General features: G+C 43.3%; 1 protein-coding gene across 2 annotated transcripts in view; it reads left to right on the top strand.

Annotated features, from left to right (window-relative positions):
- PIK3R1 (phosphoinositide-3-kinase regulatory subunit 1) overlaps positions 1 to 23,681 on the top strand; it is a 76,350-nt gene that overhangs the window by 47,364 nt on the left and 5,305 nt on the right. The window contains exons 3-9 of one of the 2 annotated variants that reach the window (XM_080933774.1): positions 4,557 to 4,649; positions 5,326 to 5,400; positions 10,919 to 11,050; positions 11,811 to 12,012; positions 12,186 to 12,265; positions 22,615 to 22,717; positions 23,428 to 23,526. In XM_080933774.1, coding sequence (XP_080789900.1) covers positions 4,557 to 4,649; positions 5,326 to 5,400; positions 10,919 to 11,050; positions 11,811 to 12,012; positions 12,186 to 12,265; positions 22,615 to 22,717; positions 23,428 to 23,526 — 784 coding nt within the window. Of the gene's footprint in view, positions 1 to 4,556; positions 4,650 to 5,325; positions 5,401 to 10,918; positions 11,051 to 11,810; positions 12,013 to 12,185; positions 12,266 to 20,903; positions 21,015 to 22,614; positions 22,718 to 23,427; positions 23,527 to 23,681 lie in introns of those variants that run through there. The other variant, XM_080933775.1, reaches the window with a different exon arrangement.

Genomic DNA, 23,681 nt, shown 5'->3' with positions numbered 1-23,681 from the left:
CTTATTGGGAAAAAATATGCTAAGTTCAAATAGTGTAATATTTGAGTTGACTTCTGAAAGGATTCTATTATTTATAGAACAAGAGGCAAAATGTTAATGCCTACTTTGTCAGATATGATTCAAGCCCCCCTCCTTTAAGAAGTATTAAGAAAACTGACCGAATATTATATAGATCGTCTGCTCTTAAATTTTTTCATCTTGAATGAATATTCAAAAATCTTTCAGTGGGGCCGATGCTCTTCAATACTAAGCAATCTCCCAGCCCCATGGCGGCTACAATAAGTAGCGGTTTTAAGCTACCTGGCACACATGTGGTCCATGTACAGATATACAGACAGATGTGTAAAAATGAAACCATTTACGCCTAGTAACCATTCTGATAAAAATGATTGTCTTTCTGCACCCTGGGTACTTTGTCCACTAAGGAGCTATTGCTCACTAATCCTTACTAACTCATATAATTACTCCCATTTTACAGACGAAAAAACTCAGGTGTAAGTTAATTAACTTGTCGAAGATTACTGTCATTAAGTGGTACCTGAGGATGGAAAGCCACTTTGTGCTTTTAATCATGTCAGCACTACTGATGAAACTAGTGTGTACCAAAATTAACAAACCCAGGGTTGTTTTTTTTTTTTTTTTACTTTGTTTTTGATTTTCAGTCTTACAGTCTAGCCTAAAGAGCATACCAGCTTTTGATGTGGCTTGCAGCCCTCAGAGCCTAAGAAGTTTGAAGTCCAGGGAATTAGCTGTTATAGGTAGATAGTATGAACGTGCTTACAGCGTTTACGAAAAGAATTGGGCTTGCTTTGATTTGTGTCCATTTTTTTTTTTCCTTTTGAAGTCACTAGAGAAGATTGGTTCAGACAGAAAGTAAGCCTGGATTCAGCAAGTCAGAAGACAGTTTAACATCTTGAATTAATATTGATCCCAATTTGCATATATCCTTTCTTTCCTGTGTATTTCATGTTACATTTTGAGTGGGAATGAGCAGATTTTCACACAATTCCAAGTTGCTTCCATTCGGAATGAAACACTTGGCTTGGGCAGCCTCTGCGTTTTGATGTTTCTCCTTAAACTTTCCACTCGCTCCGGCCAGGCACTAACTTTATTTAAAATGTCTTTTTCTTTGCTTTTCAACTTTTTTTTTTTTTAATGGAGAACACCTCCAAAAGCCTCAGCTGTGTGGTTTCATCTTGCACTTGGTAGGGTTGGCACCACTTAGAGCACAGAATGCTCCTATCTCCTACACACCGCTGGTGCCCTCAACAGGCTTGCTGGCTTTAGTAGTTTGGGAAGGACTTCAGTTTGGAGAGTTTTTCTTCTGTTCTGTGATTGGTTGGAGCTCTTGTGAGTGTGGAAGGCCAGCCTAGTCAGCCTCTCCTTCGAAGTTATGCTTTGGACTGTTCTTTGTCTTCATTTTCCTTGCACAACTTTGACTTTTCTTGATGAATAAAGAATAAAGATTTGGCTGAGTGAGAAACTGGGCTTGGGTATGTCAGAAGACCTACAGATACTTCCAGATGCTCAAGAATGATTGTGGCTCTGCAGACCTTAGACAACAATGTATAGCAAGCTTCTAAACTGAAGTTCATTCTGACTCAGATCCAGGAGATCTGTAAATATGGAAAATGTAAGTGTTAATTCTCTATATTCTATAGGGTTTTTGTGGGTTTTTTTTTTTTTTTTTTTTTTTTTGTACAATTTTGTTTTATTAGACTTTGATGCTTCATTGTGGACTAATCAGGGTAAAGCTAACCTGTTAGTCATTCCTAGCCATTTCCTGCTGGAATTTCTTACGATGAAATCTACTGACAGAAATATAGGTCTTAGATATGTATTTAATGGGATTAGATAATAGTTGGGTTTAGAGTTGTTATAGAGAGTAACACACTGTTTAGAATTCCAGTGATTACCCATTATCTAAAGTGAGTAATAGGAACTTCCTCAGGACTGCCATATTATCCAAGCCTAAATATTCAGAGAGGAAGCGTGCTGAGTGAGAGACCTTATACCAAGGAATAGGATATCCCAGAATTGTTGTTGTCTTCATTGTTTTACCTTGTAAAGTTTTGCCCTTTCAAGTTCCTATTGCAAAATCTTGATTGCCTGTCAATGAGTCATGCTTTTGCGAAATCAAGCTTCTTAGGTATTAAAAAATTCAGCTGGACATACTCTAATCCAGCACAAAAAGGAAAACTCTGTTTCACTGTGTGCACAGTGCTTTGAAAAGGCCATTGTTCTCACACATACCTGCTGGTCACCACAGTGGTTTTCAGAGACTTCATCGAAGAGCAGTAGAGGTGTTAGATGAAGATGCTCTGTAGCTTAGGACATTGTCTTTTGTTATTGGTTTCCTTCCTTCCTTCCTTTCTTCCTTCCTTTCTTCCTTCCTTCCTTCCTTCCTTCCTTCCTTCCTTCCTTCCTTCCTTCCTTCCTCTCTTTTTTAAGCTGAGGTAGAGGGAGATGGAAACTCCTGTATTTGCAGTACTTGGCCAACCAGCAACTGTTGGGTGCATATTTCAATAATAGTTACATGAAATTTTTAATTATCACCTAATTTAGTTCTCATATTTGCCTTCGGAAATGATTGTGTTGATAAGATTTTGGAAAGAGATAAACTTTATTAAGCAATTTCGATCTCTGTGACAGTGGGTTTTTTTCCCCCCATTGAAATTATGTTACATGTGAAGGGAATATGAGAGGATTTGAGGTTTAATTATATGAGTTCAGTCCGGGGATGTGTCTTTACTACTAACCTTGGGTTTTGGAATTGGGACGGTGCTGAGGCTTTTAGCAGGAAGACAAATACTGAATCCTGATGGCTAGCTCATCTCATTTTTCTCAGTTTCTCTTTAGTAAGTTTGTACACAAACAGGATGACCTTCATTTTGTTCCATGTAGAAGTGAAGGTATTTGTGGGAGAGGAGACTGTTGTGAGCTAAAACTCTAAAGCCAAGGGAAGTGGTTTATATTTTATCAGAGGAAATAATGGTTTGCCCTGTGCTGCTGATTCTGCTGGTGGCATGTGTGTCTGTGTGGTTGTGCATGGGAGTGAGTGTGTGTGTGTGTTTCGTGTTTGCTTTCTTTTAGCCAGGATCTTCCGTTTGGAGGATAAACCAGAATATCTATTACCTTGTAGCCTTCCAAGTGCTGGATTGTAGTTCTGTACTCCCACATCAGTGCTGATCCTTGGTACTGACAATGGATTTAGTTAGACATTTTTCTTAGCATTGTATACATCTTATAATGATTGTAACACTGAAGCCTCCCTGAAGCCTAATTATGGCCACTTAGTGTTTCTGGGGTATATGAGTTGTCTGTTCTAGATAATTATAAACATCCGAACTTAAGCATTAATGACAGAAAAGTTACTCTTGCAGATGTGGTCAATAAGATTCACAAACTATATTTTGGAGTTTGAGAAATTTAAGGTGAAATGTTTAGTTCCCTCTTCTAGCATAGTTTTGAAAATTACTTTTACTTCACCCACCCCCACCACCATTTTGAATAAGAACATGGTCATCACTGTAATGTGATGGAGTCATTTGAGATTGTCATCCTATTAGATAGTTTTGTGTTGTTACCACTATAAAATGTACACACATAACAATGAAGACACAGTCTCACAATTCTTGATTAAGAGCACCTGTTGCTCTTACAGAGGATTCGGGATTAGTTCCCTGAACTTACATAGTGACTCACAAACATTTGTAACTCCAGTTCCAGGGAATCTAATACATTTTCTTTCCTCAAGTACCAGGGACTCAAGTAGTACATATACATACACATACAATACTCATACACATGATATGAAATGAATCTTAAAAAACATTTTAAAGTATCTCATTTCCTACCCGTGTGTGTGTATGTGTGTGTGTGTGTGTGTGTGTGTGTGTGTGCGCGCGCGCGCGCGTGCGCACGCGTGCGCAAGCAAAGGTTTTTAACAACAGTTAAACAGGGGCTTAATTTATTGTTGGGTGGCCAATGGTCATTTGTGTTGATTTGCAGTGATTCCTGGGCATTGATAGAACTCAGTGCAAGGATACAAAAGATTACTAAGCTACTTGGAATTCAGATATATCAGTTATGTACCATGGTAACAGACCATCTCTTGATTTTATCTAGTCTCGCCTACCTGAGCAACAGTTATTTCATAATAACCTAGGAGCCAGACTTGGTTTCAGATTTTCTGGACTCCACTGGTTGTGTTCAGGATATGGGGCTGAAGCATCTCTTTTTATTCTCCCTGAACATGCAAGCTCTAGTTTAGCATGGAGCCCCTCCACATAGACCCTGCCTGTACTCTGAGGTGCCCTAACAAAGGGCAGTCTGTTCTAGGAAAGATGCCCTAGAGGGGAGAATATCAGAAGCCCATTGTTGGGTGATTCTGGGATTCTTGGTGGTCATGCAGAGAGCTCTCTCTAGAAGGAAGCAACAGCTATGTCTCTGGGGCCCCAGCAGTATGCAGCATGGTTGGGAGTAATTGAATTACGTGTATAGAAATGGTCTTGATTGCCTCACATGAAATCTAATGCTGGAACTGTCTCTTCTAGTGTTGACCCTTCCTGATCTGGCCGAGCAGTTTGCCCCTCCTGATGTTGCCCCACCTCTTCTTATAAAGCTCCTGGAAGCCATTGAGAAGAAAGGTAACTGCTAGAGGAAGTCAGTTCTTATGCGTTTTATTTCATGATTGTTATAATCTGTAAGTCTCTCTGGGCCACTCATTATTTGACTATCTTACTAACTTCTGGGGACAGAGGCTATGTTACCCACACTAATTATGTGGTGACTCTGTAGTAGGAAGAGATCCTGGCTGATAATTTCTGACTCTAGGTCAGTGAGTGGTTCTCACCCTTCCTAATGCTGAGACCCTTAAATGCAGTCCTCATGTGGTAGTGACCCCACCATAAAATTATTTTTGTTGCCTCTTCATGACTGTAGTTTGGTGGTATTGTGAATCATATTGTATATTATCTGTATTGTAAATATCTGTGTTTTCCTAGGGTTTTAGGCAACACCCATCAAAAGGGTCATGATCTAAAGGTTGCCAGCCGCTGATTAGAAACCAATACGTGGTTACTCAGTGGGAGTTATTCAATTCTTCCTAATTTAATAACGATGATTAACCTGCTTTTTAATAGTGTACTGGATTTGCCAAAATTATTGACATACCAGATAAAACTAATTATTGAGGTTGGCTTCCAAGAATATTTAGCACACATCTAGAATAGACGCTGGATGGAAATTGGACCCCTCTGGTGGCAGGCTCACGGCTTCTCCTGAGAGCTGTGTTTTGCATGCATGGTCTGTTTTGTGTCCTAGGACTGGAATGTTCAACTTTATACAGAACACAGAGCTCCAGCAACCCTGCAGAATTACGACAGCTTCTTGATTGTGGTGAGTGTCATAGGACTATTATAAATGAGGATAAAGATTCTGGTTTTGATGATGTACCCCACCCCCACTCATACAACACTGTAAATCTCAGCGGCATTCTCAAATCGCGTGCAGGAGTTCTTTCTACCCTACTACATTAGCAGTGCATGCCTTTGCCATGGGGCTCCTGAGTTGGGGTTGGAGCATAAGCTCTCAATCCTTTCATAGACACAGGCCCCTGGGTTCAGCAGGAATTGCAGAAACCATCTTTTTGGTATTTATTTTTCTTTGTGTCTCTGTCATTTTTCCAAAGCCAACATCTCATTCATGTGGGTCAGTCAAAAGGATTCTATGCTATTTAACAAATGTCTCCCAGTTTCCTCTTACCTTTCCCTTGTCTCTCTTTCCATCCCACCTGGCTTGCGGGTTGTCTCGCTCACCTGCTTACTTTTTCATATCTTATACACATTGAGTCACATGGCATCAGGTGCTTTATTTGGTAGTGTAACGATAACCCTGCTCTCTGCAGAAAGTAAGTACCAGGTTAGTGTATTAGCCCCTTCTGTGATGTAAACATTCCCATTTCATGCTGACTAACATAATGTCATTCAACATGGAGTTGGGAAAAATTGAGAACATTTGGTCTCCTGAACCAGCACCAGCTAAACCAGCTCCAGCACCATTACTTAATAGACACTAATTTATTCTGCCAAATGGTGGCTTCATGCGGCTTCCTCTTTACTTTTCCATAAAGGGTAAAGTAGGACAACTTACCTCAGTAGGCTCTCGTCTCATGTCAACTATTCTCTCTCAAGTACTTTATCCCTTCACAGTATTCTGTCCCTTGTAGCTTTCTACCTCATAATTTACCCAGGTTTCTGTATTTAAAGGAAAAGCATTTGCTGCTGCTCTTCTTGTTCCTTTAAAGCTGTGCTGTCATGGGAATGCCCATGTGACCCTCACAAGGCAACCCTTTGAAGAGAAAAGCATCTTCAGGATTAGGCAATTCAGGGCATTTCTACAAAAGGTGTTTCTTAGAGGAAAGAGCAAGACTAGCTGTTTATCAGTGTGTGCTTTCACTTGAAGCAAACCCAACTTAGTGTCTGAACTCTGGTTCCTCGTGTGTCTTGAACTTGGCGGAGCACACACGGTGCAACATAGCCTCTGTGCTTCTGTGTGCCTCCTGCTTTTACCAGCCAAGCCATTGGAAGCTGACAGGCAGCAGTCAAAAGTGAGAGGCTTTTCTGTTTTCTCTACTTCTCACAGCCTTACCAGGTGTCAAGGAAACACTGAGTTTGTTCTCTGCCAATTGAAATAGAGTTACATGTTTTGGTTACGGGGGGTGGGGTGAAATTGAACACATGCTAAAAGTCACAGGAAACGTAAAGACCCCAGAAACTAATGAAACTGTGCAAAGTTGTGGTCAAGATTTTAATGTTTCCAATACAAAACGATCCAGGTTAGCTTTGGAAAAAGATTTTTTCTTCACACCACTCATAAAATGGTGTAAACCACCAAGATTCACTCACGTCAGTGATGTATTTTGACAAGCAGCTTTCCTTCCCTTGACATCAAAACCCACATGTAGAAAACTTTCCTAGCCAAAGAAGAGCAAGCATTATCCAAACTTGGGAGCACATCTCCAAAAGTGCTGTGGGGTTTTCAGTCCATCAGTTTGTTACAGTCCATGGGAAGCCTCAGCTTCACCTGACAAATGCTGGCTTTCAAATACCCCTGTAAATTTGCAATGCCAGACAGACAGAGGTGGGCAGCAACCTGCTTTTTGGCCTCCTCTAGGAGCATCTCCTATTAAACTTAATGCTGTTAAGTAAATAATGTTTAGTGACTCTCAATCTCTAGAAGTGAAAGGTCAGATTAAGCAAATTCCTTTAACAGGATTTGGTGGTCAGGTGCCAAAACTGGGATTTATATCCAGATTATTTCAATTGTCCCTGCTTTCTTCCACCTTCCTCATTTTACCCGTAGAACATTCTTTGTTGTTGTTGCTGTTGTCATCTTACCTCAAATCTGAATGGTCTAAGTTTTCTCCTGGCACTCTTGCTGTGTCCCACTGATGAAGCATGAAAGAAGGCCACACTCACCTGCAGGTTCAGCCACACCCTAGCTTCTGTCCATCAGGGGCCAGTAGCATCCACCCCAGTCTTAAGCATGGTCTCCAGACGCTTCCTACTCTACCCCCATGGGAACCACTAAACCAGATAGAGATCAACCGGTGGCTGGCTGGGGGTGGGGCTACCCTGGGGAAGTAGAGTAGTGAAGCTTTGAAGGAACTGATTACCCATCAGGAGTTTGGTGAAAAGTGGAGTGAGGAACCTCTTTGGTGCGGGTAGCTGAGAGGTGTATTAATACAGAAGAGGAATCATGTATTGCACAAGTTAGAAACTCTAGTGCACATGAGAAGTCACTTCACACACACACACACACACACACACACACAAATAATTAATAATAATAATTAAAACCAAGTGTACTCTATCATCAACTCTCATGGATTTTTACACATGGTGAATTTATCTCCAGACTCATGTGGTATAATTTTATTCAAACACTGTGAATACTCCGGGGACAGAACTTGATAGGTTTTTAAGAAGGTCTCAGGAGTGAGCACCTGCCCAAGGGCTCCTGACCTTAACTGCCACGGTCCTTCTGTTGGCCACTAAGCAATGCTGGAAGGGCAGGGGAGAAGCACACTCTGTCCTTGAGGCTCCCTAAGTGTGATGTCAGATACAGAAAACATACAGACTACTTGCCAGGTGTCCTAGTGAAGGCATTGCTCACCAGCCCTACAGGAAGGAGCACTAGGGGGATGATGTCTGAGAGGAGACTTGTGCGTGGGTCACCTTGAAGTCTACACATGTCTCCAATGGTGCTGCATACACTTTTCAGGATGAACAAATTCAGAGATACTTGTTATCCAGGTTGAGAGACATAACATGAGGCATACAGGGGCAGCATCTACAAGAGACAGAAACAGATATTCTTTAGAGTTCTATACAGATGCCCAAATAATCTTAATTGGTATTTTGAATTTCACAAACAATTGCTCGGTCTCAGGGTAGAGCCTTTATAAACAGGCCCAGTATGGCCTGTGCACACTTATTCAAATGTGTTGTGGTGTCTGGTTAGCTCTCTGGGATATTTCAGGGTCATGGCCCTTTACGCTCTTATGTCTTAACTCTTACGGTTTCTCTCGACTTGGCCTCTACATATTTGTATAGGCTGCGGTGTCATGATCACTTATATTTGGCTACTTAGTAGAACAGGTTTGCTTAGTGGAACAATGTGCAGTCTCAGCCCATGTTCTCGTAGCTTCTCAGTTTGTGGGTCATTTCCCACAAAGGGACGGGTGACCTCAGGTGGTGATCATAAAGGAGCTGGCAACAATACTAAGTCCAAACCAAACATGTAACGTCCTAAGATGGTCTTTGTCCACACTCACCCACATGCAGTACTTTACCTTCACGATTAGTTCTGAACATACAACATGCCTTTCACTGTGTGTACAGTCCGTGTTGTCAGGCCACACGCCTCAACTCAGACCAGCACTGTTGTATAGTACGGGTTACACGCACACAGATGACGCAGTGTGATTGAACTTTGGAAAAGATTGATGTGAATTTTCCTACCATTATCAACATGTGTATCTTTAGGATGTTTACATACATTTACAGACACACACATACACATATGTGTACATACACATATTAGTATATCTTTGGATTGAATTATATAAAATGTTTGATTGTAAAAACTTTCTTGAGTTTCATTTTTTAAAAAGTTAAATAAATTTTGGGTTGGAATGATTAGGAGTTTCCAGAAATATTTGGAATGACCCTTTACATATAATTCCATCATTTTGTATCATGCGTCTATACAAAGCAACATCTCAGCATTAACAGTTTTTAAGTAAACACTGATTACCTCCAAAAGCACTGAAAATGCTTAGTATTTTGAAGCATCAAATACTCAGCTAAAATTTACTTCAGTATAAGAATAAAGAAATCGATCATTTGTATGCAAATTAGCTTTCACCTTTAATCAGTGGTAAAACTTATATATGTTCTTAGCAATTCTTGTAAAATAAACTGCTTTATAATTTCTTTATTTGCTTTGTGTACCTGTTTTATGAACCCAACTATCTTGGGTCATATCAAAAATTCTTGGGTACAAAGAGATCATGAATGGGCAAAGGGTTTTGGTTTTTTATTTTTTTGTTTGTTTGGCTTTTTTACCTGTTTGTTTTGAATTGGGTGGGGAAGGTTTAAGGAGCCTGTTTTACACTGTCCTCTTTAGTTCAGGGATAGCCCAAATACTGTCTTCTCCTTATGGAGAGACTTCTCAAGGTGACTGTCATCTACCATCACTGCCTGAACAGCTACACACTGGCTTATACAATACCTTTATATTATCCTGCTCCTTAGATCTCATTGGCAGCAGAACCCCAGTGCTACAGGTGAAGTCAAGAGAATGTGTAATGTCAGGTCTTCCTGAGCACAGTGTTCTCCAGATAACCCTGCCCGTGTTGCTTCAAATTGCCAGACTTTTGGTTACTGTTACCCTTTGTTGAATGGCTTGACCTCCTTACTAGGGGATGGATTTATCAGAGAAATTTGCTCCTTTTCTTTTTCTTCCCAGTGAGTTTGATGCTCACAGGTTACATAGTAACAGCATTAGGGGAGGCATTCTGAATCTATTCATGTTGTTCTAGAGGTGATCTGGAAATTATTTGCTCATTGCTGGTGGTATCTAGATGTTCAGTAGATTGATCACTCTGTTGGGGTTAAATTTTGTGCGGCATTGATCAGTTAAGATTGGGAAGACCTGGGACTTCTCATCTTCCTGTTGTGGTTTGAGTAGACATTGGTGAGCCATTTCCAGGCCAGAGCTTTCTCAGACAGGGCAGAGCCACTCCAGAAAATGGTATAAACTGTATTTCTCACACAGCCTTACACACTGGAAGTTCAAGATGGTGAAGGTATAGGCCCATTTGCTTGCTTTGAAACCCCCTTTCTTGGCTCTCAGTATGTCTTTCCTTGACCTTTCCTCTGTTCATGTACTCTCCATGTCTGTAAGTCTTTTCTTATAATGATGCCAGTTAGTGAACTTAGGGTCTACTATAACAGCCTTGTTTAACCTAATTACCCCTTACAGGATCTCTCCTCAAACAGTGTTCTTAGTGAACACTGGGGCTTTGACTTTTAACACAGGGAGAGGGAGGATACTACCTTATCTGTGGAGAGTATTACCTTATTATTAGTGACAGTGGTATATGTTGTTGTTGTTGTTGCCCTAAGAAGTATGGTACTAGTATGACAGGTACTGGCTGGCTATGAAACAGAAGTCCACGAAGAAAAGCTGTAGAATTCAGGAATGACCCTTTGAGAAAGTCGTCAGTGTGCCATGGCTTCTGTTTTCCCTTCTGTGTTGCTTCCTTCCCTAGTTTAAGTCCCACACTTAGAAAATTGTTCCAACAGAAGTCTGAGTGCCTCAAATATTTCTTCAATGGTTTCTTTCCTAGATGCCGCCTCAGTGGACTTGGAAATGTTCGATGTCCATGTTTTAGCAGATGCTTTCAAACGCTATCTCATGGACTTACCAAATCCTGTCATTCCAGTAGCCGTTTACCATGAGATGATGTCTTTAGCCCAAGGTTGGTTCTCTCTTCAGACCTCTTAGAATGGATACAGGGATAAAGGCAAGCTTGGCACTCCGGGAGGTACCACAGTGGATAAGCACTGAGAAAATGCTAAACTGCCCCTCCTTGCTTCATACCACCCCAGATCTCCTCCTTTACCACACAGCATCTGATAGAAGAGACCCAGATTTGTGTTTGTTCAGGTGCCTGCCCGTGTGTTAATCTGGGAAAAGACCGCTGTGCCTATGCAGGTCAGAGCCATCCAAGTGCTAGCAACAGATTCAGCCATCCAGAACTAGAATGCATGAGGCAGAAGAAATACTTTTGCCCTCTTCCCTGAACACCCAGAACAAAATGTATTGAGGGTGGAGCATTCAGCATCAGGAGCTGAGGCTCTGTTCAGTACTTTGGGGACAGGAAATTGTGGTCCGTGACCTTCAAAGTTTAACCTGTGATACTTATCTGATCTGAGAAAGTAGCCAATCATGCTTGGTGCAGTCTGATGGAGGCCAAGCTTCTGAGAGCACGCCCAGAACAGTTTGTGGTTTTTTTACAAGAAGAGTTTCTTATATTTCATTTGACCTGAGATCTTTACTTTCTCACAATGCATTTCTTAATAAGAAGGACAAATACTCTAGGTACCTTTCTTGAAGATTTCCGTATGGGCCTCCTCTTGTAGCTAAGGGAGAGAGATGAAATGGTTAAAGCACTGGCTCCTTGGCACCTACACCTAGCCTTACTCTGTTTCCTGTTTTGTTTTGTTTTTAACTTGCAGAAGTACAAAGCTCTGAAGACTACATCCAGCTGTTGAAGAAGCTTATTAGGTCGCCTAATATACCTCACCAGTATTGGCTTACGCTTCAGTACTTGCTCAAACATTTCTTCAAGCTCTCCCAAGCCTCCAGCAAAAATCTTTTGAATACTAGAGCCCTCTCTGAAATCTTCAGCCCAGTGCTCTTCAGATTCCCAGCAGCCAGGTAAATGAAGGGTGAAAAGGTTTGGGGGAAACGAGTGGGGATAATGCGTGGCCCTAAATTGAAGGCTCACAGATGAACTTTTATGCCGACTTACTTCACACACATCCATAGGTCGGGGAAGAACAAGAAGGTGTTTGAGAAGTGATGGTTCTCACAAATGCTCTTTGTTGCAGCTCCGATAATACTGAGCACCTCATAAAAGCGATAGAGACTTTAATCTCAACGGAATGGAATGAGAGACAGCCAGCACCAGGTAATACTTTACATTTGACATTCACTTCCAGCTCAGCTTTTGTTGGGCCTTGAAATCGGTGGCTTTCCAGCTTCTTGGAATTAACATAGGTCTCTGGTATAACTTCAGTCCATAGTAATATGCTAATTTATGGTTCATGGAAAAATAACAGTGGAGGTATTTTTGAAATGTCAGATGCCGGGTTTTGCAGATTTTAAGCTGGTTTTGCTTTACTCTTTTTAAATTTAATTTACTAGCTTGATAGAAGGGCTCACCATGTAGTGCAGGTTGACCTTGAACTCACTTTGTAGCAGAAGTTGGTTGGCCTTGATCTCTAGATTCCTTCCTGCCTCCACTCTTTTGTCTTAGATGAGATTAGAGAGAGCTCTCTGGACCTTATACCTCCTAGGCTGCTGAATAAAATTATGGAGTTCGTTTTAGCTGTTGATATTTTGTTCTTGTTTTTCTGAATCTTAGTAAGTGGGGGGATTTATAATTACTATATAATTTAAAGTATTTTGGAGTGTGTGCTTTGGAAGTGACTATGCCAAGAAATGTCTGTCAAAATAAACATTTTCAGTAAGGCAGGGGCTGTTTAGATCAGGCCAGATGCCATTCTGAGAGCAGGTGGGCCTTCAGCTGGCCATTTAACAGGGTAGGGAGTGTAGACTCGCCTGGAACAGCAGCTTCTCTTTAGAGAGTTCTAACAACCTGTGGTCTAGGAGCCTTTAGTTTACCTGGGCTGGTCTTTTAGATTACTAGTCAGCCCTTAGCAGGGGAGCATAGTTGAGGGCCCAGAGGTAAGCACTCTCCCCTGGTGCCCAGGCTTTTAAATGAAGCACCCTGCTTGTACTATTTGTGATGGGTAGTTTATGCAGAGCATCCTGCTGTGCTTTTCTGTCTGCCTTAGCTAGGCCAGCTGTGGTTCTTTGCATCTGGATGAGACAGCTTGTGAGAGAGCACAAAACATAAGGATGAGTACCAGGAGACCTGGGCAGAGGTTCTGTGGCCAGGGCCAAAACAGAGTGCCTAGGGAGACAGATCATGGATGCATGGTACATTCCAAAGGTTCCAAACCACAGCACACAGAGCCCAGAGCTGTAAGACATGCAGGGACCTCAGCCTAGCCTGGGATTTGAAGCCAAGGGTACCTATCTGATACTGAATTTATTGGATAATGGATTCAGGAGCACTAGATTATGCTCAGGGGCTGCTTTTGACTTAATGGGGCAGAATGATCATGAAGGCCTAGATGTGGGTCTGAGCCTTAGAAATTGCCTGCCCTGAGGCACCAAGAATAGTCAGGCCCTGAGCCGAAGGGCTGAGCTGCAACTGTTCACTCCCTCCTGCTTGCATTCAGTTGCTTGTTGGAGAGGAGGCATCTGAGCTTTGTTTGCACTGAAGGGCTTGGGATGGTGAGGGATGAGGGGGCTTCTGAGGAGTCAGTCACCATGGTCTTAGTGACACTCTAGCCTCATTGGGAATATACACGGGAGCCCAAAGCCAGACCGGACTTTTACAAATGAATTGATTACTAAGGGTGTGCTTGCCTAGGGGTGGGGGTTACCTCTGTAGTTTAATATAAATGGATTAAATGTCTTGTGTGAGGCATGTATCGGCAGCCATTTTCATAATACGGCCCGATACACAGCCGAGTACTGCGGTGCCTCTGCACAGAAGTTGGTGTACAGATTTCAAAGGAGAATGGTTCCATAGCTCTGCTGAGGAGCGACAGAGATTTTGGATGTACGGGAGTGCCCTAGTCCTTGTGTAGTCTCTTCAAAAAAAAAAAAAGAAGAGAAAAAGAATTAAACCCAAATGATTCTTAAGCCCTGTGTGAGGCATTTTCACTTCACGAGGTGTTTCTCAGTCCTGATGAGCACTGTGTAGTCCCGGTGGGACCACACACACGCTTCAGTGTCTTCCTGTGAAAGCACTTCACTCTCCCGACAAGAGGGGAAAAGAAGGTGCCTTCATCCTGAATCACCTTTGGGCTCTAGGATAGCTCCAGTGCAGTGATTGGTGAGGCATCTCCAGGCAGGGGTTGGGGTGGGTGTAACCCCAGTAGGAATATGATGCCTTCCCAGAGGCCCTCATTGCCAGCCCAACATTCAAGAGTCCCTGAAGATGTTGGAAGCTCCCCTCCAGAACATCTCAAATAAATGCTCATAAACCAGTTTACTTATAGAAACTGCTGCTCTGATCGGGGTCATTGGAGGATTCTTAAGTGTGGGCTACCGGAAAGTGCCTGTGGCTGGGCACATGGGCTGTTACTAGGCCGGTCGTACTTGGAATGATAAGGCTGTGTGCGGCATACTATCTCCTTAATAAGGCCTGTTAAGACATAGTGTCTAAAGACTAGCTGGGAGTGTACTTCTTCCCAGAGAAGCAGAGCTTTTGAGGTGCTGTTGGTGCAAGTCAAGACGTTCATGGAAGAGCACATCCTGAAAAGGCTTGGAAAACAGGTCCAGTGGTAACTGGAGAAAAGGAAAATAGCATTTGGATTTGTTGGCGGGCAGCAAGTCAAGGTATTGCAGGCTGTGCTCCGTAGGGTGTGTATACTTTGTAGGGCATTCGCACATCACTGTGTCCTAATGGGCTTCTCCAAGCTGGCACTGGCACAGACACATTTTAAGTGACAGTGTATAAGGCATCACTGCGGCTTTGAAGAAACAGCTGAGAGGCTCGCTCTATGCTGCCCGACCAATGTGAACCATATCAGGATCTGCCCGGAAGCTACCTTTGAGTCCAGCCTGTCCCGTCTGCAGTTCATCTACGCCTGAATTGTTGAAACCGTTATGAATCCTGGGCCTGTTTTCAGTGTGTAGTGAAAAGGCCCTCGGAAGTTCTCGGGATGTAGTGCGCTAACATTGAGAGAGCATCCTATGGGCCGGCCATATGCAGCAGAGGGTCCCAGTGCTATGTGGGCGGTTTGGGGGAAAAGCTCCATGAGCTGTGCAGTGGAAGGAAAGTTAAGCCTCTCTCCCTTGATAGTTAGGATTGAACAAGCTGTGAGTCTCCTCGCCAGTGTGCCTGTGCACAGTGCACAGAATGTATAAATGCACACAGCGTTCCCAGTTCCACCCACTTTATCTGTGTCCCAGTCGGTCCTGGTGCACTTTCTGTGCAGGTTAACATGGCCCATTCGCTGTGTGTGTTCTTCAGCTCCTGTTCCCTTCTCATTAACTGCCCTGTGGGGTTTTGATGTTTGTTTGTTTGCTTTTTTACTGTTAGTGTAATTGGTTCAACTACGTTTCTAAGAAGACAAAGGCTATGCCTCATTTTGATTCATTCCACTTGGAGATTTGGCACAGCCTTCTAATTCTCCAAATATACACAGACACTGATAAACTGTTGGGTTTTCAAAGAAATTTTAGAAGCCAACTGATTTTCTGCATCGATCTGAGATGTGGACAGGTGATGGGGACAGTATATTTTCAGAGCTCTGTTAGCTTGCCATTCATCCCACAGGTATCTGAAGCTGAGTAGCAGGTTTTCTGGAATTCCTCAAACTCCTCAGATGTGGGGAGCTAAGCTGATGTCTACAGGGCAACCACAGTAGGAACAGGTCTAGTGAACACAGGGTACCTCTGACTACCACCGGTGTTTTGGATTTCATGGATGAATTCAGAAATATTAATGTAGCATAATTGGAGTCTAGTATTGCACCCTCAAGCCCGAAGGGGAAAGAACTCCTTCGACCCCTGTTCTCCTACACCTGGCAAGGTTAATTTTTAACCACTGATGCATTGCAAAACGTCCCAAAGAGCTGAATTCATGCATCTTGTTTTAAATGCCTCGTGCTGGGTTCTTAGCTGTAGATGTGAGCAAACACCAAGACAGAGAAACTTTTCACTTCTCTGATTTGTTTTTTCTCCCATTGAGTTTAAAATAGGGTCTGGCATGACAGTGTTGCCTCAAAGGTAAGGATTGAATCTTTGAAAGAAGAGTGAACAGAGGAGAGCCTGAGATTACCTCATGGAAACTACAAAGTTTTACTCCAGATCCCCGAGTGCACTGTGAGCGCCGCCCTGGGCACGTGCTAGGCAGTGTTTTTACTTTTGTTTTCAGGATAGGTTTTCTCTGTCTCTGAAGGGATGGTCATCACAGGATCAGAGGTGGGGGCAAGAGGGGCAGTCCCTCTGTCTGCTAGACAGTGGGTGTGGGTGTGCCTTTGCAGAAAGCCTGTACCCTGTGTCTGGATTTTTTTTTATGTAAACCCAGGTTTGTCTATTAACTAGAAAGGGTGTTGTCCATTGAGCTCACTGGATATGGAGTCAGACATTAGCTGCTGAAGGGCCCACTTTCTAAGATGCCTTATGTTGGAATTATGAAGGAACTTACCCCCTTTACCCTGGGTGACTTTAGATAACTCATTTTTCCCACCTGCCTATTTTCCCTGTTTTTTGTTCATTGACAGTGGTGCACACAAGCCTCTGAGAAGAAAGCTTTCTAGATCTCGGGTGATGGCTTGAAGAGATCTTGTTCAAAACAGAAAGCATGTCACAGAACTTGGAAACACGTGTTAATGATCATGAGAGTATACTGGTTAGCTGAAATCTACTGAAAAGTAGCATTCTGGTCTGTCTTTGCCTCCGAAGTGAGTTGTAGAAAACCCTGGGGAAAGGGATGCTCGCTGGCTTGAAGCATCCGGAGGGTGAAGTGAGCCTTACTTAGGTTATGTGTGTGATATGTGATGGGTCTCCGCAGCCCCAGATGAAGAGGATGCCAAGAAAGCACAAGTTTTCTTAAAAGGGCTTATTAGCCAAATAGAAATTAATTCTAGGTATTGTGACTCTGTACCTTTGGTTTAGTAGTGATTTATGTGTATTTATAAGCTATTCATAATTATGTTGTATTAATTTGTGGGGCTTTTTGGGTACAGAGAAGGTGAACTGAAAGTTGATGGTTTTCTTAAGCATTCCTGGTTTACTCAGTTCTGCCAGCAGAGGGCGCCCTCCTTAAACTAATAATGTATCAGTGGGAAAAGAGTCTTAGTGTTCATAATACAGCCTCTGTGGTAGGTGATTGTACACATCAAGAGGAATTTGTTTAAAACAACGTAACCGTGGTATTTGGAGTCTTTTCTGGTTTATACTGCTTTATGGTAGATACTTTTTTTCTGAGACAAAATAGACTGTCAGATTTACATTTTAATCTTCTAGAAGGTTCTTAGGTCTAGACAGGTATTCCTAAGAAGCCAATGCGTCTGATGTTTCTTCCAGATAAACTCTTTTGAAAGCAGGGCAATGCGTGCAAATAAGGCAGCTTTATTTTTCTTAAGCCAAACGAAGAAAACAAGAAAGCCAGAGTTTTGTTATAGGTGGTAAGGGTGCCCCCCCTTTTCTTTTCAGTGTGGCCTTTAAAAAAGTAAATTCCGTTTGTTAGTTTTTATTTTCCATGGCCAAGAAAAGCAAAGAATCGGGTCAGAGGGCTGAAAATGGAGTGTAGGACCGAAAGTCTGAAGGTTGAAGCCCCTCCCCCCAATAGTAAGACAAAATTGCCAAATATGAGCTCTAAATTACCAATTACGGTCTTGTTGAGGTTTGGAGTTTTTGTGATTTTTTTTTTTGTTTGTTTGTTTGTTTTGTTAATGGTTCAAAAGATTGAAGTTGGGGCTTCTGGGCAGATGCCATGGCAACGTATCCTAGGAAAAGACTTGATTTCGTTTCTGTCCAGCCAGTGATCCTAAACCCAGTTAGCTGCAACTTTCTCAAAAGACTAGAATTCCCCAGGTAGGGAAGCCATGTCCTTCTCTGTCCCTTCGCCGCGCCCAGCCAGCAGTTAACCCAGTGCAGGCACACGTCTTAGTCCGATTAGAAAATCCTAGGGCCATTTGAAGGTTGAGGTTGAGCTGAAGCTGACCCCTTGCATGGAGGATGCCCTCCTGGGGCTGCCAGCCTGCGTGCCCTGCGCTCTGTGAAGGGACTTCCTGTTACACCTGCGGGGCAGACTGTGCCAATTCGTGGGGGGAAGGAGGACACTAGCGAGAGGCACCCTGTCCTGAGATGTTCAGAGAGGTTCGGGCCTTCACAAATGGGGCTTTGATTCTATTTTTGCTGAACTAGGTGGATTACTTTCTATGCTTCTTTACTGAGGACCACTTGAGCCCCTGGAGCGGGGGCTGCTGGCACGTTAGAGGCACCATGGCCACCAGGGAAGACTATTTTCAACACCCCCTTACAATGCCCTTCTCATTTCCCGGGCGAAAATGAGCAAGTTAGTCTTGTCTAGGTCACTTGTCAGCCCGATGACAACTTTGACTTTGACTTGGGTGCCCCTCCCCCTCCCCAAATCCCTAGCTCAGCAAATATTTGAACCTGCCGGAGTTAATCATGAAGCCGCGATCTTTATCTGAGCGAGACGTGCAAGCGCCCGCCGGGGCTCCTTTCTTCCCCCGAGCAGTAGCGCGACCCAGGGGGGCTCTGCTCTGGAAGCCTGGGACTTGCTGCCGGGGCGGGGCGCGGGGCGGAGGGACCCGCTGCAGCCTGGCCCCGGGGAGCCGGCTGCGGAGCAGAGCCGCGCGCCCCCGCCTTGTGCTCTCTCCTCTAGCTCGGTTCCTTACAGCCAGTACCAGGAGGGCGGGGGAGCCTCGGGGGCTGGGGCCACTTGGTAGAAGAACAGCTTCTTTGGATTTTTTTTCCTCGGTGGGATACTGGCAGTTCAAAGCGAAACCGTTGAAATGCATAACCTGCAAAGTAAGTCGTTTTTCGTTTATACACTTCTTTGCACCAGGCTCTTTATCTGCAAGCCGTCCTCTCTAGTTTGGCTGGGCGGGCGGGTGTGTGCAAGCGCTGGGAGTGTGTGAGCCTGGGTGAGTGCTGCCTGGGGAGAGCAGATGGGCGATTGGGGAGACACTCCCTTCTGTCCTCCAGGGGTGGGGGGAACTCTGTGGAGAAGAGATGGGGTTTAGGTTTGGAGTTTAGAAACTACTGGGCAGGAAGTTGGGGCCAAGCCAGGGCTTGCTGACACTGGAAAATATCACCTGTCTCTCTGACCTGTGTTTTGGGTCCCCTTGCTACATGGCAGCGGCTAGGCTGACTTTACTGAATGCTGCACACACACACACACACACACACACACACACACACACACTTCCTCGTGGGCTAACCCTTGGACCGTACTGCCCAGAGGATTTGTCTCTATTTATTCAACTTGTTTTAAAAAAAAAATCTTATCTAAGGGCATACTTCCCTACCATTTTTATTTGACTTTGAGTTTAAGCTTCCTTAAACTATGGGTTTATAGTTTATGGGCAGATTGAGAAGTGTAAGCTGGAAGGGACAGGTTGAGCCTCCAATAGTAAAGCAGTGCCCTAGAGAGGGGACTCAGTGTACAACAAGCAGCCAGAGTATGGAATGCCTTCTAATGCTATGTGATTCCAAATGGTACAGAAACCTAAAGTTCTCCTCCCATCCGCCGCCACCGTTTGTAAACCACCCCACAGGTGCACAGCATTCACAGCCACAAAGCCTCATTTACACTAGAACATCACCCCCACCCCCAGTAATTCTGTAAATGTCAAGAGGGTCTGGATCCTGGGGCCAGTGTCCGTCAAGCCCCAGCTGTGGTGACAGAATTGCATACAGAGTGATTTAAAGAACCAAAATGCATTGTTACATTTGTAGGGAAATTGATTTCTTTATATTGAATACTAAGAAGGAACATTTCCCCCTCCCCCTCTCCAGTAAGACTGTGAGCTAAAGAGAGAAGGGGGAGGGCGGAGAGCAAGATTACATCACCTTCCTTAAAGCAGCTAGAAGTGAGATGGGTCCCTGAGACACTTGGCCAAGATCACCTGTACCGTGCATTCTGATGATATATGGCCTCTCTATTTTTATTTTTTATTTTTTGCAGAAGCACCCTGTTGCCCAGTATCGTTAGGCAGTAACATTGAAACTCACTAATATTGACCATTTTGCTTATTTCTACGAAATTATACACATCTTTATTCCTGTGCAGACTTTCCATGATTACTCAATAAAGGATTGTTTTGACCTTGGGATATCTGGTAGAGGTGTGCTGTCTAAGCACTGTCTCTGAGCTTCTTTCTTTTCAATGTGTTGTGTCTATGGTGGTGTTTAAAATACAAGCTCTCAGTGACCGGTGGGAGACTCCGATTAAATATCCAGAATGCTCAGGTCCTTTTTGCTTTTAATATACGGGTGATATCTAAGAACAGGAATAGGATATTATTTTGATGCCTTTGTAAGATTTTTATACCAAGGAATAGCCAGGCTATCTCTAAGCCCAGATGCACGAAGGGGACAGGGCTGGAAGCTGCAGTTTATCAGCTTCTGTCCGTCTGCTGGCAGCGGAATGTACCACGCTGCAGAGAAATGAAAGGGAACTAGAGAGCACACTGCTGGAAGAGGGCAGGCAGTAAACACCTTTGGAAGCGATGAGGGTGTCGAGCGTGTGGGTACTGCAGCTGTGTGACATGTAGGTTCTCAGAAGCTGGGGCTGTGTGAAGCTGGCGTCCGGGAGAACTGACGAAGCAGGAGTGGTCTGGTGACATTTTTCTGACTTGATTGGCTGGGGTGTGTGACGTAATAGGTTACAGTGCAGCCCGTATAGGTTTTAAAATGAATCCCAAGACACCATTACAAAGAAAGCCGGACTCTTTTCTTATAACTGAGCACAGACAAGGAAACTGTCACACAAATGTACACCACAGTTTGGACTATGGAAGACCTGGACTTAGAGTATGCCAAGACAGATATAAACTGTGGCACAGACTTGATGTTTTATATAGAAATGGATCCACCAGGTAATACTGCAGTATTAACGGAGAGAGCTACTTCATTTTGTGACTTTCATTTTTGGTTTTTTTTGGGTTTTTTTTTTTTGTTTTTTTTTTTTTTGAAAGCTGCTGTAACAGATCCTTTTGAGGTTGCTATTTTTACTGATTTGTTTCATGGTTTAACATTAAGCAGATTCTTTGCCTGCCTGTAGCAGCAAGCAGCTCAGGCTGTGTCTGATAAATGCTGGTTCTTGCTGAATGGATGGGAACTGGTTTCTACCTTTTCTACTGCTGCTGTCTTTTGTTAATTGTGATCCTTGGCAAGTTGGGCTATATTGTTGTATATTGTTCCTTTCGTTAGGAGGTTGGCCTTCGTGCTGCTTTTCTTTGCTGGCTCTAGACTCTGGTACTTTGATGACATGGGGTGCTTTAGAAAGCATGGGAGATGTAGCAGTGATTCAAACTGGTTTCTCATGACTGGAGACTCTGGAAAATCAGACGTGAGACTTTGTTGCTCTCTTTCTCATGCTGAGATACTACAATGGGAAAAGAAGTTGTCTTTCTTCACTTTTGTAAAATAGTCTCAATAGACACAGGAAGTCTTCCGGGGCATAAATTACAGCAGTTACAGCGCTTTCAAAATTAATTGTTTTGGATTTAGCTGAAAATCTTAAGCTCATTGGTTGTTCCCTCTGGGGTTGGCCCTTCCTACCGTGAGGAAACTCAGAAATGCTGAGGGGCTTCAGTCATGTTGCCCTGGGCATACTGACCTGACATTCAAGAAGGGGAAGGGTTTTTAACGGGACCTAACATGTAGAGCACAGTGTCCCCAGCAGAATAGTAACATGAAGACTGAGGAGATTTAGGTCACAGATGAGTTTCTTAAAGTGGCTTTGACAAATCGGTGCCTGAAGTATCAACATAGAAAAACCCAGTTCTTAAAACATAATTGCTGTAAATGAGGGTCCTTTTCAAATTTGACTACTGTGCTCATGCAGGACACAGCAACCAAATGTGTCTGTCATAATTAAGAAAGAGGAGGGAGGAAAGCCCAACTCCTGTTATTTCTGCTTCTTAGATGTTCCTGGTTTCTTTAGACGGAGCTGCCAGGGTGCACAACTTTAGTACAGCTAAAATCTAGAGGTAGAGAATGTCGAGTCTGGATTTCCTATGAGATTTTCTCTCATAGCCAGCCCCATTTATCTTCTGACATCCAAGTCGGTCTGGTCTGTGTCTGTCTGTGCCACCTCCCCACCCCCACCCCGTCACCAACTACTACTTTTTTTCTTTTTAAGTTTTCATTTTAAATCATATTTTGAGATTTCTTTCAAAGACAACTATCTTCCATGGTATGGGAGATTATGAGTATCCTTTCCCCTTCCCCCCCATACCTCCATTGTAAATTTCTTTTAGTATTTCAATTGCCTTTTTAACTGAAAATAGAATTAAATTTTATAAATTTTAATTAAAATAGAATTATACCCCACCCCCTTACTTTCTTAGTTTTTGTTGTTGTTGTTGTTGCTGTTTTTGTAATGAAAAGATGCAAGTCTAATTTTAAGTGTACACTTGGAGTTTAGATAGCCAACAATCTTTTTTTCTTCTCTCCCCTCCCAACCCCCTGCAGCACTGCCCCCTAAACCACCTAAGCCCACTACTGTAGCCAACAACAGCATGAACAACAATATGTCCTTGCAGGATGCTGAATGGTACTGGGGAGACATCTCAAGGTAAGGCCACAGCGCTCCTCATTTCACCAGCTGCAGGGTTCCCAGTAAGAACAGAAAGGCGTCAGCTTACTCAGTTCCAATTTTAGGGTGTCGTCCAACATAAGCTTGAAGCATAGTTGGGTCTCTTCCAAAGACAACAAGGAAAGGCACGGAGCATTGGAGCACTGTGGGGCTGGGTGACAGAGGACACGGAATACTCAGGAAGCCCCCCTACTGCCAGAGGTGCCCGGTGCCTTGCTTTCTCTCTAATGGGCAGGGCTTCAGGAATAAAGGCATTTGCTCTTTTAGCTCTTAGAGTGCTCAGAGGGAGCTGCTACAACCTTTCTTGTAGATCCTTATTTTCTGTGCTGATTTGTCAGAAACTGGCTTTAAGAAAAAAACAAACCAAAAAAAACCTTTTGTATTATAGTCACCAATAGTGTACATACAAGTGTATGTATAGTGTACTTATTTTCAGTGGGATGACTTTGTAGCACTTTTGTATAAGCAAAGAAGGAACTATTGGTGACCTCTGAAAATGTATAGTACCGACATGTAAATCTACAAAGGAGGACAGATGTGGAGGAACCACTGAACCTAAGGAATGGTGCCTGATAAGGCTAAGGATGTATCTAGTAGTAAGACAGTCCCCAGCACAGGACGGGGAGGTAAGTACGTATGCTTATTCAAAGGTGAAAAGTAACTTTGCTCTCACCCTGTGCTAATTTTAGGGAAGAAGTGAATGAAAAACTCCGAGATACTGCTGATGGGACCTTTTTGGTACGAGACGCATCCACTAAAATGCACGGCGACTATACCCTGACACTAAGGTGAGCCAGGAAGGTGGCTGTGGTTGGGATGTTGGTGCTGTTCTGAAAACATTTCATTAGATTGCCCTTCTCCTCCTTAAATTAGCATATAACGTAATAGGTTTCATTAGAGCATTTTTTAAACATACTTGATTCATCCCTCTCCCCCACTGCTT

The sequence above is a fragment of the Micromys minutus genome, assembly GCF_963924665.1.
Source record: "Micromys minutus genome assembly, chromosome: 20".
Taxonomy (NCBI): Eukaryota; Metazoa; Chordata; class Mammalia; order Rodentia; family Muridae; genus Micromys; species Micromys minutus.
The sequence above is the reverse complement of the archived record's forward strand: the minus strand, read 5'-3'. Positions and strand labels throughout refer to the sequence as shown.